The 13,129-nt window shown below is 47.7% G+C and overlaps 1 protein-coding gene across 50 annotated transcripts in view; it reads left to right on the top strand.

Annotated features, from left to right (window-relative positions):
* The window catches only part of SORBS1 (sorbin and SH3 domain containing 1), a 231,492-nt gene that overhangs the window by 146,822 nt on the left and 71,541 nt on the right, over positions 1–13,129 (top strand). For 37 of the 50 annotated variants that reach the window (XM_044935433.2, XM_044935469.2, XM_044935474.2 and 34 more), the window contains 5 exons: positions 2,032–2,061; positions 8,453–8,625; positions 10,253–10,316; positions 12,143–12,217; positions 12,540–12,602. In XM_044935433.2, the coding sequence (XP_044791368.2) occupies positions 2,032–2,061; positions 8,453–8,625; positions 10,253–10,316; positions 12,143–12,217; positions 12,540–12,602 (405 nt within the window). The remainder of the gene's footprint in view (positions 1–2,031; positions 2,062–8,452; positions 8,626–10,252; positions 10,317–12,142; positions 12,218–12,539; positions 12,603–13,129) is intronic. The other 13 variants (XM_045164213.1, XM_044935473.2, XM_045164211.1 and 10 more) reach the window with 3 other exon arrangements.

The following is a 13,129-nucleotide window of genomic DNA, read 5'->3' as shown; positions in this document are numbered from 1 at the left end:
ATGTCCTGCCTTGGGACTTAAACATCAGAACCATGCAGCCTGAATCACACGTCCTTCCGAAAAGGGTTCAAATACCTTCATTGTTGGGAATTAAAAGGTAACTTCCTGTAAAGAGTAAACCATATGCTCCTTAAGGAGGCGGGAAGAGTGCAGGAGAATGGAAGCCCCTAGTCGGCCTGGCTTTGGCTCACGAGTAATAAACTTGCTTTAGGTCAGGCATTTTGGGCTTTGCTTAGGAATGTACCCGGCCTGGCAGCCGTGCTTTGCCTCATCAACAGAACCTGTGAAAGCAGTTTAACTATTGCAAAGTCTCCTGAGGGAATGCTAACTCTGCCCCATTTCTAGAATTCTGGTGTAGTCATCGTAGATAAAGTTCCCTTTGTTCCTGCCCTGGCTGCCCAGGGGCACAATGTGACAGTGACCCTGGCTGCACCTCTGGCTCGGCTCTCACGTAGCCCCCATCCCTCCCTCTGGAGTTTCCCATCCCACATGTGTCAGAGGGCGATGGCTTACCATCAGTCTGGGAAGGAGAGTTTGAACTGGAAAACTCTCAGGACTGAGAGAGGGTCTGGGTGCCTGGGAGGCTCTTGGTCACAGTGCACATAGAATGCTGGGAGTTGGATTCAGAACGTCTTTGGTGTGTGAGGGGGAGGGTTTGGGGAGAGGTTCTGCATATTTTAGCAAGCTTGCAAGACATATCCATGGACCACACTGGGGGACAGGAGCTTGGTGGTCCCAAATTTCTGGATCTCATGGTCACGTGAAACAGTCTGGGGACCACCCTAGGATTGCTCATTTCTAACTTTGCCCTAAATAACACTCCTGAAAAGCAACTGCTGTGATCCGCATTGCACACATCTCCTCCTCGTAAAGAAAGGCTATCCCACACCTCAGAGGCAGGAACCACGTCATCTTGTCAGTTGAGTAAACATCCTCTTGATTGCTGGGGAAGGCCTTGCCTGCAGCTTGGAGACCAGCATTCAGGAACCATAGATTCAATGAGCACTTTAACAGACAAGGAAACTGAGGCTGAGGCATCACGTGATTGGTCAGTGCCATCTGACAGGTTGCCGGCAGAGCTGAGCTGGGGCTCTGCTGGGCTTCTGTGGTCCAGCTGATGCGAACCTCGTCCATGTGCCTGACATGAACACGGCTGCTTCCACTGGCCGCGAGCTCCCCTGCTGCTCTGTTTACTTCTTGCCACGCTGGTTCTGGAAGGAGGGTGGGGACTCAGCCAAGGGGGAAGATGACAGCACCCAGGGGCTGGCAAGTGTTCTATTTTTATACTGTGGCTGCTTTATATTTAGCATCTGTAGAAGGTCATTTCTGTGCTTATCCCGGAGCACGTACACACCAAACTCTCCAGAGGAGATGCTTGGCTTCCCCTCTGTGAGGGTGCTGGGAGGATGGGGAACCAATGGACCTCTGATGTTAAGAAATAGCTGAGTCTGGTGATTAGAGAGTTAAAAAGAAACCTGGGGGACCCAGGTTCTAGACACAGCTCTGATTTTCAGTGTCATCTTGGGTAGTTTGTGCCTCTTGACTGAGGTCTCTCAGCCAGTGCTGACCTACCTGCTAGGGTTATTGTGAAGATTAAAAGCCTTAACATCAGTGAAAGCTCTGAAAACAGTGTCTGGTGTATAGAAGCTCTCAGATGGTAGCTGCCATGGTTATGATTCCATTTCCTCAGAGGAACCAAGACTGGGATGTATAAGGTCCTGCTCTCTTGAGACCAGGGGAGCTGAGGGTCTCCTTCAGTGATCAGATCAGCTTAATATAGGATGTAAACAACCGGAAAACAGTGACAGTTCTCTGAGTCCTGGGGGGAGAGTGACAGCAGACACTACACCCAGATGATGGAGCCACATTAATACCCATGTATTCAGCGGACTACACACCAGTTTAGCATCTAAGCTCAAAGGAGAGTGAGACACAGATTGGGGGATCCTAACGAGTTGTGCCAGGACTTCTTGGTCTTACTGTGTCTGTGTAAATCTCACTTACACTGTGTATTTTTTTGTTTTATCACAGAACAGCAGAAACGACTCAGTAGCCTTTCAGGTAGGTGAGAAATATTTATTTACACATTAACACGTGTTCCTGCTAAAGCCATCTTCTGGCCACCACCTGATGTGTTCAGTCAGTGAAGTCTTGCGAGCTTCTCTGATGTGTTGGGAACTCAGCTTATTGCTGGCTGCAAGGATGATCAAAACAGGCATGGTTGCTGCCTCCCTGGAACTTGCAGATTGGTAGCTGTACCCCAATGGTACAAACTAGTACATGTGTCCAGTGGGCCTGTGACAAGTACCTTGATGGGTAAGAACATTCTATTCTGAATAAAGCAACAAGGAATTGTGCTTTAGATGGAGTGCTCCTGGCCAGTGTCATTGAAGAAGGCACCTTCCTGTTGCTTCTGTCTGTCTTCTAGGATGTGACAGGTTTGGGGCTGGGGAATGTGGGTAAGTCCTCTTCTTTTTGGCTGGCAACCCCGAGTGCTAGTAGGTGACCCTGGGATGATGGACCCAGGGGAGAGCCTCCAGACCAGCAGTGCCTAGAAGAGGGCAGAAGAGCACTGCCTCTTGAACTTGAGGGAGCATCAGACCCTCCTGGAGAGCTGGCCAAATCCCGGATTCCTGGGCCACCCCTCCAGAGATTGGGTGTCATGGGTATAGACGAGAAGTTGCATTTCTCACCAACTCCCCGGTGGCTCTAGTGTTGCCCTCTGTACTGACTGCACCAGAGTTTCAAGTTTCTTCAAGGGTCAACAGTGGCAGGGAGTGACTGCAAGTATAATCATGTATCAGGGCTCACTCTTTGATAAGTGTGCAGAATTGGGACAAGGTTGGGGTGGGGAGGGAACCCAGGAATGGGAATGTTTCAGGCATTTCCTTCTGACTTTGTGTAGCCGGAATCCTGGTTCTCCCACTTACTGATGGTGTGACCTTAGGCAGGTTCCTGATGATCTAAACTATGAAATCAGTTTTTATCTGCTGAATAGGGAAAGCAGTAGTGCCCCTGGGTTCTGCTTGTCAACAGCTTAGCACTGGTGCTCGTAAGTGCTTGATAGACGTGAGTTACTGTTGTCATTTGGTGCCTCCATTGGTTCACTTGTTATTGTATTAAGCGCCTCGGCATCTGGCACCAAGCCAGCATGTGGGGCTATATCAGGGAACTGTGCTTCCCTGGAGCAGCTTATGGTGTGGGATCATGGCTTGTAACCTTGGTTGTAGACTCATTTGGAGGCTCTAAACAAGGTAGTAGATTCAGTCTCAAGGAAAAACCACACGTATGCAAACCCATGACATGTAGATTTGCAGATGCTCATGAACTCAGGGCTTGAGGACCCTGATCTGGAGGATAACAGAAGCATTGTTTTCTTGAGCAGCTGCTCCATGAGTTCTGGGTCTCTTCCTCCCACTGCTGTCCTTGTGATTCGTGGAGAGCCCAGTGGAGAAGATACAGGGTTCTCACACTCTCTCCACTTTATCGGGACTTGGCCGCAGGGTCAGGACAAGCTGTGGCTGAGTTCAGGTGCCCTTTGTGGCCCCTCCAGAAGCTGCCTTGCTCCAGCCCACTTCATTCCCTGGCTCCAGCCCAGGTGGCTGAGAATAGGGTGGCTCTGAAAAGGAGCTCCTATGGACACCTTCCTGCCTTTGGGAGTCTGAAAGGGCACCTCAACACAAGTTAGGGACACAGAGTTTGGTCTTCATTCTTCCTTCTTTTATAGTAGCTGTTTGTCCCTGGGGAAGTGACTTTACCTCTCTGAACCAGTTTTCTCATATGGGAAATAGGCATGGTAATCCTTGCTCCTGCCTCAGAGAGGCACTGTAGGGATCCTGTGGGGCTTCCCAGGTGGCTCAGTGGTAGAGAATCCACCTGCCAGTTCAGGAGACGTGGGTTTGATCTCTGGGTCAGGAAGATCGCCTGAAGAAGGAAATGGCAGCCACTCCAGTATTCTTGCCTGGAGAACTCTGTGGACAGAGGAGCCAGCTGGGCTATAGTCCACAGTGTTGCAGAGTCAGACACAATTGAGTGACTGAACAGCAACAATAAGGGCTCCTGTGTGATAGGAGGGGGGTGTGTGCTTTGGACCCTGGAAGATGCTTTATGAATATCACGGCTTCTCTTTAATGTTGGCAGACTCAGGCCACTTCCTCTGCTCTAAAATAAGCCCAGCGCTTCCATCCTCTAGTTTTGGGACAGATCCACCAATCGTGTTTGATAGAGTGGGACAGGACGTAGGTACTCACTAAAAGTAGTTTTGTTTAAAAAGAAAGAGCACTGTTTTGTTCAGAAGCTCCTGCAGGAGAGGGGGCTGGTGGGGCTGGTGCTCTGGAGTAAGGAGAGTGGGGCTTTGCCCCACGCCTCAGTGGTTATCGGCGCTGAAAGGACCACCAGCCTCCCTCTCATAACAGATTTTGTATTGAACCTCTAAGGGGCTTCATGTTCAAAGAGATTCATCCAAGAATGAGACCTGGGATTTGGCCTCATGAAGCTCTTGTCCACTGGGTAGAAAGACCAGAAAACAAAGCCTGGGACAGAGGGGCCAGCATAGGGTACAGAGAAGTCACCCTCCCTTCCCCGAGGAAAGTGCAAGTGTGGCTGTGTTCCTCAATCACAGAGCTTTGGGTGTGAAGAATAGGAATGCTTTTCCACCTCTCACAAACACAGATGCCCTGTCCAGGTTGTCAGCAGCATCTTTTATGTAGTGGCCCTTTCCAGGACCTGCCTTTGAAAGCACAGTATAAAACTAGAAGGAAATGCTCCAGGATGTCATGTGTTTGCCTAGTGAGAAATAGCAGCAAGACTTCACTGTAACCCATAAGATGTCAGAGGGTGGCCCTGTTACCTGCGTGGTACAGTGAGGTGCCACCTTGGGTTTCCACTGTATAAAGAAACATTTCTTTAGAGGCTGCAGTTCAGCCCTCTGTGTATTGAAACCCAGTCAATCACGAGTCACATGATCACAGGCTTCTAAAATGAAATCATTCAGAGCTAATTTTTGTAGATCAAAAGGACGCTGGCAGCTTGGGGGCAAATCCATGGACTGTCAGCCTGAGTTTTGCAATTAAGTGATTGTTGCTCGAGCCACCTGCCCTAACAATTTCTTAAAGAGTCGCTCTGGGTCTGGAAATGCTGAGATTGGCATATCTGTGATCTTTCCCTGAAAAGATGAGGGTGTAGACTGGGAGCATCTCATCTGTGTTGCCTGATCACACTTAGACAAAGCTTTTCCAGGGGGGAGGAGAGTGTTCAGCAGAGCCATGTTAAGGGTGAACTCTGGTAAGGCAACATCCACCCACCCTGACATCCCCTCACCCTCCCAGGCCTCCTACCAACTCCCTGAGACCTCCTGTTAGAATTTCTTGGGAGCCTGAGAACTCATCCCATAAAACCAGTCTAATCTTAGCATCCTTTAAAGCATAAGGTGATGATGTCAGAGATACAACAAACTAGCGAATAAAACAAGAAAGAAGCAGACTCAGAGAAGCAGAGAACCCACTAGTGGTGACCTGGAAGGAGGGCAAGTGGGAGATACAAACTGCTGGGTGTAAGAGAGGCTCCAAGGAGGGATCGCACCATATTTTGTAGTAACTATAAATGGGGGGCACGGCAACCCACTCCAGTATTCTTGCCTAGAGAATCTCATGGACAGGTGAGCCTGGCGAGTTATAGTCCAAGGGTTGCAAAGAGTTGGATGGACACAACTGAAGTGACTCAGCACACGTAAATGGAGTATAACCTTTAAAAATTGTATAAAAATTTAAAAAAATCAGTGCTATGAGAAATCATTTTAATGAATGAAAATGCCTATATCTTAAAAAAAATTTAAAAAGGTGATGGGGTTTTCTGAAGCACTCGCAAAGCTGTCTCACACAGAGCATTTAGAAATTTCTCTGTGGCCCCAGAATGAGTATTTGTTTCAGAAGCTTGTTGGAGATTGGGCAGATCCTGATGCACTCCTTCCTTCCATGCTCCTACTTACTGCCCACTTCCTGCTCATGGATTCCTCCCTTTCCCTGCCACTTGTCATCTCCCCTCACTCTCCTCCCGAAATTTGCTCCAGAGTGATCCTGTGACTCTTTTTTTGCCTAAGGTAAAGCTGCCTCCTCAGCTTTATTTTTCTTTTTTCCTCTGACGCATTTAACATCCCACTTCTTGGAACTCTGTCTTCTCTGGTTTCGGTGACACTTGCTTGTTCCTCTCTGGTTTCATCTCCTATCCCTCCAATGACTCCTGCAAGCTTCTGGGATACCTTTTTTTTTGCTTTTCATCCTGTAACCATGACATTCCTCAGTATGTGACGCTGGCCCTTGACTCTGCTCTTCTCTCCTCTGCTGAACTCATCCATCTCTTTGCCTTTGGCCATCACTTTTGTGCTGATGGCTCCAAAATCACCCTCTTCTGGGACCTCTTCCTGGGCTTTGCTCTCATACTTCTTCAGGGTCTCCATGGCATTTCTACTCTGCCAAAGGAGTGGAGGTAGCCATCTCCCTGCCTTCTCCAGCCCATTTCCCTTTCCCAACTTCTCTGTTTAGATCAGGTCAGTCTCTCAAGTGCAAAACCTCGGTCCCCTCTTTGAGCAAGACCAGACAGGATGTGGCTCAGAGAGGACCACTGAAGTCAGGTGGACACGAGGCCAAATCCCAGCTTGATTATGTGCTGCTGTGTGACTTCAGGAAGGCAACTTGACTTCTCTGTGCTTGGTTCCCCTTACCTGTAGATGGAGGGATGATGGTAGTTTCTTCCACACAGGGTTATTGAAAGGATGACATGAGATTATGAACTTGAAGAGCTTAACATACTGCCTGGCACAGGATAAGCTCAGAGGAGTTCAGGGGCCCCTGGCATTTGCTTATGCTGTTCCCTCTACTGGGAGCACTGTTCCCCTCCTGTATGTGTCTGACTGACCCCTCCTCTGAGAGGTGGCCCTGAACTGCAGTTCCTTGGCTGACCTGGGTGCAGACTCCTCTGTCAGCCCTGGTCGCCTCTGTTCTCATTGCTGGCTGTCCTGCTCTTTCTGCCACTAGGCCATGAGCTCCTCGAAGGCCAGGCTAGGAAAGGTGCACCCCCACGTCCACAGCACATGTGAATGCACAGCATCCACAGTGCATGTGAACACACAGCCCCTGGCAGGTGCTTGCTTAGTAAATGCCCTCTGTAGGTAAATAACATGCCTTGGAATAACAGAATACACTAAGTTTATAATCTATTAGCTCTCTGTAACTTCTGATCCTGAATTGAATTAATAAACCATAATGTCTTTTTAGTAGTTTGCTGTTTTCTGAGCACTTGGTATACACTATCTTATTAGGGCCTTACCACATGGATATGAGCTGGCCAGTTGAAGTGTTATCCCCATATCTGGGGATACAGAGGAACAGAAAAGTTAAGTGACTTCCCCTAGGTGAAGCAAGAACTTTCAAGTAGTGTTTGGCCACCCTGTTGTGGATTTACCTGTCCCTGACTTCCTAGAAGAATCAGAACTACCTGGATTTCTAGAGCACCAGGTACAGACCTCTGTAGGGCGCTTAGCACACTGTCTACATATTTTTTAAAAGGGTCAAATGGGTGAAAAATGGTATGGAGGTTTCTTGGAAAAACTAAAAAATGGATCTACCCCATGACCCAGAAATTCGATTCTTGGGTATATGGCTGAAGAAAAAAAAACAACACCAATTCAAAAAGATACTTGCACCTCAGTGTTTATAGCAGCATTATTTACAGTTGCCAAGGTATGGAAGCAGTGTGAGTGTCCATCAACAGATGAATGGATGAAGAAGATGTGGTGTGTGCATACAGTGGAATACTACTCAGCCATAAAAAGTGAAAATTTGCCATTTGCAGTAACATGCGTGGAGTTGGACGGCACTGTGCCAAGTGAAATAAGTCAGAGAAAGGCAGATGCTGATGATATCACTTACATGTGGACTCTAAAAAATACAACAAACTAGTGAAAAAAACAAAGCAAACAGATGTAGAGGATAAGCTAGTGGTTACCAGTGTGGGGAGGGGGCAGTATTTAAGGGTAGGGGGAAAAAGTTATGGGATTATATGAAATCATGTGTGTGAAACTTTAAAAATTTATAAAACACTGCAGAATTTAAAGAATCTTTCATTCAATAAATAAAGAATAAATTAAAAAAAAAAGGGAGCCAGATGGTAAACATGTTAGGCTTCACAGGCCATATGGTTTCTGTCGCAGCTACTCGGATCTGCCGTTGTAGCTCCAAAGCAGCCATAAATAATGTGTTGGCACAGGCTGTGGCTGTGTTCTAATAAAACTTTATTTACAGAAGCCAGGGGCTGGGCCCTGGTGTGCTGACCCCTGCTCAAAGCACAGCTCCTTCCAGTTGCAAATTGGCAAACACACTCTCCCCCAGCTGGATTGTTTGGGGGGAATTTGGTGCTACCACAAGAGCTTCAGTTAATGATTGCTTTTCTTTTCTAGATCCTGTCTCGGAAAGAAGAGCGGGAGAGCAGGACTCGGCACCAGCTCAGGAAAAACCCACCTCCCCTGGCAGGGCTGCTGAGAGGAAGGCAAAGGATGACAGCCGGCGGGTGGCCAAGAGCACTCAGGACCTAAGCGATGTTTGCATGGATGAAGTGGGCATCCCACTCCGGGTACGAGCGTGGACCTGGAAGTCCTTCCTAGGCTTTGCCCTAAGCCAGTGACAGGTGTACAGCCCTGAGTCCACGTGAACTCCCTCTGTGGGTGGCAGAGACCCCAAAAAGGATCCTCACCACTGTCCCCTCTCCAAGCCCATGGAGGCATGTGGAGCCTCTAAGAGCTGGGCAACAGCTTTTCCCAAGGCATATGTTAGCTGTTATTGAATCCAGAACAGGCTTTTGTGGTCAGATGAATATGGGGAGAAGCTGGTGGAACAATGGCAGAGCAGTTTCTGTGCAATAGAACAGAAAGGCTATTTGTTTGTTGAGAGGCTGCAGGCACATGTGTGTTCAAGAGGAGAAGGTTGCGGGCCCTATTTCCCCGTCTCCTGTATCATCATTCTGTGGTCCAAGCTTAGAGAACCCTGGGCAGGGTGTGAGGCTTAGGGTCCCTGCTGCAGTGGGTTAAGGAAGAAGTTCCCCTGGTGGAGAGGTGAGAGATAACCTCGTCATCCCGGGAAAGTAGGAAACTCTTGAGGGACTCACAGGGTGCATTCAGCTTGCAGGGACTTGGACAGGGTGAGTCTCTTAGCAGCCCTGCCCCAACCCTCCCTGCCGTGCAGACCCACCAGCCTCCTGCAGGCCCTGGACTCCCAGGGATGCCTCACTTTTGAAGCTGGATTGGGGTGAATCCCATCCCTCTCCATGTGCCAGGACCAGACCACTGCCTGGGGTGTGTTTCTCTGTGATTTCCATTGAGCAAAGGACAGGTTTTTGTGTCCCTTTGGGGGAGGCTGATAGAAACAGCAGTGGACTAAGCCTCAGAAGAACTGTTATATGGGACTTCCCTGGTGTTCCAGTGGTTAAAACTCACTACTTCCAATACAGGGGACACAGGTTCAATCCCTGGTTGAGAAACGAAAGATTCCACATGCCATGCACCGCGGGGGGGGGGGGGGGGGGTGGAAATGTTATCACCACAGCAAAAAAAAAAAAGAAAAAGAAAATGTTATGTGTTCCTAAGAAATAATAAGTGGTAGGAAGACTTGTTGCTAATAATGATTGCATCTTTCACTTCCAAATGCACTGTCTCATTTAAGCATGATTCACCATACAAGGTAGATACTAATATCATTCCCATTTTATAGATAAGCAAATGGGAACTAAGGAAGAATGACTTGCCCCAATTGAGCAGACCCTTCCTTCTAACCCTCGTGTTGTGCAGCCTTCCCGCTGACCAGCTCACCTGCTCTGTGACCTCAGGCAATCGCTTGGACTTTCTTTATCACCTTTTCTCATCTGTTAAGTGGAAGTGAAAGTATTTGATCTAACCACCTATCTGTCTCTTTCCTTGTTTTATTTTTATCTTAACAAACTGCCCAGCTTTGTGGTTAGGATGGAAATTCTCCAGCATTGGATGCTGAAAGGGATTAGGTCTTGATGTATGCATTCTGTACCTGGCCCTATGCAGGTGGCTTAAATACACTTCTCCAGAAAGGTTTAAATGAGCGATCACAAAGATGTATAGACTTACGTGCATTTTGACTTGAGACGTCGTCATTTTGCATTTTGTTTCTGAAATCCCGGAAGTTCTGAAATGTGCTGAGATTCTCATTTTATTTTACTCTTTGTTTTTCTCTAGAACACCGAGAGATCAAAAGACTGGTACAAGACCATGTTTAAACAGATCCACAAACTAAACAGAGGTACTGATTTTCATTTGTAGAAACTGCTGTGCCCATATGTTGACTATTGCAGTGAGGACCTAAACTCACTTGGCTGGCAGACTGGGCCCTGCGGCTTGACCTCATTAGGCCCTGACCTGCCTGAGCCCAGCCGTGCACCTTCAGAACAGAGTGGGCAGGAGAACTCGTGCGCCTGCCTCACGTGTGGGAGGAGCTGAGGGCAGCTCCCAGGTCCTCCCTCCCAGATGATGGGAATGCAGCAGGCTGAGCTCAGCATCCTGCCTGTGCTCTTCAGCATCTGCCTGCCCGGGCTGCGAGCAGCTTCGCCTCCCACCGGCTTCTGGCTTTAGGGGAACCTCCCAGTGTCAGCCCATGACTGCCTTGTAGGCAGAGCGAGCTGAGAAGGCATGAACTGGGAGTTAAAAATGTTCTCATCTGGGCTTAGTTCCCCATGTACTCAGGTGATCTTGGACAAATCATGTACCCCTCTCTGTGCGTTGACCCCTTTACCTCCCTCTGAGGGAAGCTGCAAGGTCTGAATGAGAGCAGATTCTGCCTTGTGAAGTAGGATGCATGGTGCACCTGTATGGTGGTGTTAATATGAAAAATCAGCTTCTTCGGCTGGGAGCCAGCACTTGGCAGGTAGCCCCAAGAGACAGTCAAGAGCTGACACTAAGAACTGCTTAAGCTGGGGGAGTAGTGCTTCCTAATCAGGGGCCTGCCGGGCTGCCAGCAGGGGACCCAGCATGGTGGGAGAACCCCAGGTCAACACTCCCAAACAGCTCCCATCCTCCTATGCCACCGGTCAGCTGCTGGGCAGGGATGCAGCTGTGCTATGGGAAGGGTACCACTGCTCCGGTGGGCAGAGCATCCTGTCCTTCCCTGTGGCCAAATCCAGTCTGGCCGCCTGGCACAGATGACACATGAAGGCAAAGGAAAAGCCTCTGGTCAGGGTCTGGTCAGCCTGTGCTGCAGATAATTGGTCTCTCTAGTTAACTGTGGATGCCAGCTCGTGCAGTATTCAGAATGAAACTGGTGGTGCCCCTCTTCAAACTGTTTTGTAAATATTGAGCTGCTCAGTATTTAGTGTTTCTGAGCCAGGAGTAAATTCATTCTTTTTTGGGGTAGATGAGCTCAGTCATGTTGGAGATGCTACATGCTGGCTCTCAGATGATGCCCATTCTACTGGTCACTTGTAGAAGCTAACGTCCATTTCCTCCAGCACTCTGTGTCTCTCTCACATTTAGACCCAGCTTTGGTGATCCAAATACTAAGACACAGGTGCCTATGTGAAAAATATGTATTTCTGCTCCTTAGGCAGCATTGGTCTTCTCATATATTATAGCTTTTAACTCAACCTAAATTACAAACTCAACCTAAATTACAGATTCTGAGCAAAACTACCTGCCCTAGGCAGAGAGGTGTTTGAAACATTAAGAATCCACTTATTTGCCCTGATTCCAAAGTCTATGGCACAAGCTTTGATTTTTTAAACAAAAATCATTTGATGATAGTGTTTTCTTGACACACTGTTTATTAGCATATTTCTTTTTTTTTGCCTATAAAAAGTGAAAGTTTGAAGTTTTGTACTGAATGCCTCTTCCTTTTTGGAGCCTGTGTATATTCTTTGTCTAAGAAGAAAAGCGATGTTGTGTCTTTAAAGGTGTCTCAGTAATTCAGGCAAAAGGACTGGATTTTTAAAAGCAGTTTGAGTTTCTTCCATCACTGGTGAAGCTTAGTATGTTTCAGAATTCAAGGAGCCTGAATTGTGTGTGGATTTCTGTTTGTTCATTCTCTCCATTTGTGTCTTCCTCTATTCTCTCTCCCAAACCCTCTCCTCTCCCTAGACACTCCTGAAGAAAACCCTTATTTCCCTACGTACAAATTCCCTGAACTTCCTGAAATCCAGCAAAATTCTGAAGGTACCATGAACTTAGAGAGTGTATCTAGCCTTAAATTAATTCTTATAGTTCCATTTTAGGAATAAGATTTGGCTTTTAGATTTTGTTTTTTATAGTTGTTTTTGGTTGGCAGAAATTTTATTCACTCATTTGCATGATGTGCCATATGAAAATAACCAAATCCTTTCTAATTCATTAATCTCTTTTCAAGTGTGATGCCGTGTGCTTTATTTAATGACACTAAAATAGGTAATCGGTCATTTGAAAGAGTCAATTGGGGATTTGTCACTTCCTCCACTTGGTGGTGGATAGTTTCAAAATCCACTGCTTTTCTCTGCTACAGAGGACAATCCTTACACTCCTACCTACCAGTTTCCTGCATCTACTCCTAGTCCTAAATCTGAAGGTAATTAAAGGAAAATCACGTGCCTCTCTTTGTAGCAGTGCTATTTCTTTTTCACCTTGGGGTTCTTGCTGGTGGCTGAGAGCTGTCTCCCCATCATTTGCTTCCCTGTAACCGTGTGTTTTGTGGTGTTCTCAAGTCCTCGCTAACTGTGTGACTGGAGTCTATCCAGATGGTATTTTAATCCTGTTCCCTTGAAGTTGACATGATTAATGGGGTAACCAGTGTGGCTTCGTTGTAATGCTTTGAACACGTGGGGCTCTGGGAAAAGCTGCCTGCGCCCAGCTACCCAGGGCTTTGTATTTGGGGTGGTCACGTGGTGCTGGTGGCTGGGCAGTGACTCAGGGAAGCTGAGTCATTAGGGTTCATGGGCGGGAGTTGGACGAGCCAGCATCAGCAAGAGAAACATTACCGGGTTCCCACAGGTGCAGCTCACTCTCCAGTGGGCCCCTCTTGTCCTCAGTGTATCTCCAGGTATATTTCCTTGGTAGGGAATTCCCCAAGAGGTATCCAGGTATGGGATTCAGTCA

This window comes from Bubalus bubalis, chromosome 23, assembly GCF_019923935.1.
Source record: "Bubalus bubalis isolate 160015118507 breed Murrah chromosome 23, NDDB_SH_1, whole genome shotgun sequence".
NCBI lineage: Eukaryota > Metazoa > Chordata > Mammalia > Artiodactyla > Bovidae > Bubalus > Bubalus bubalis.
Note: the sequence above shows the minus strand (reverse complement) of the source record. Positions and strands in the feature narration are given on the sequence as shown.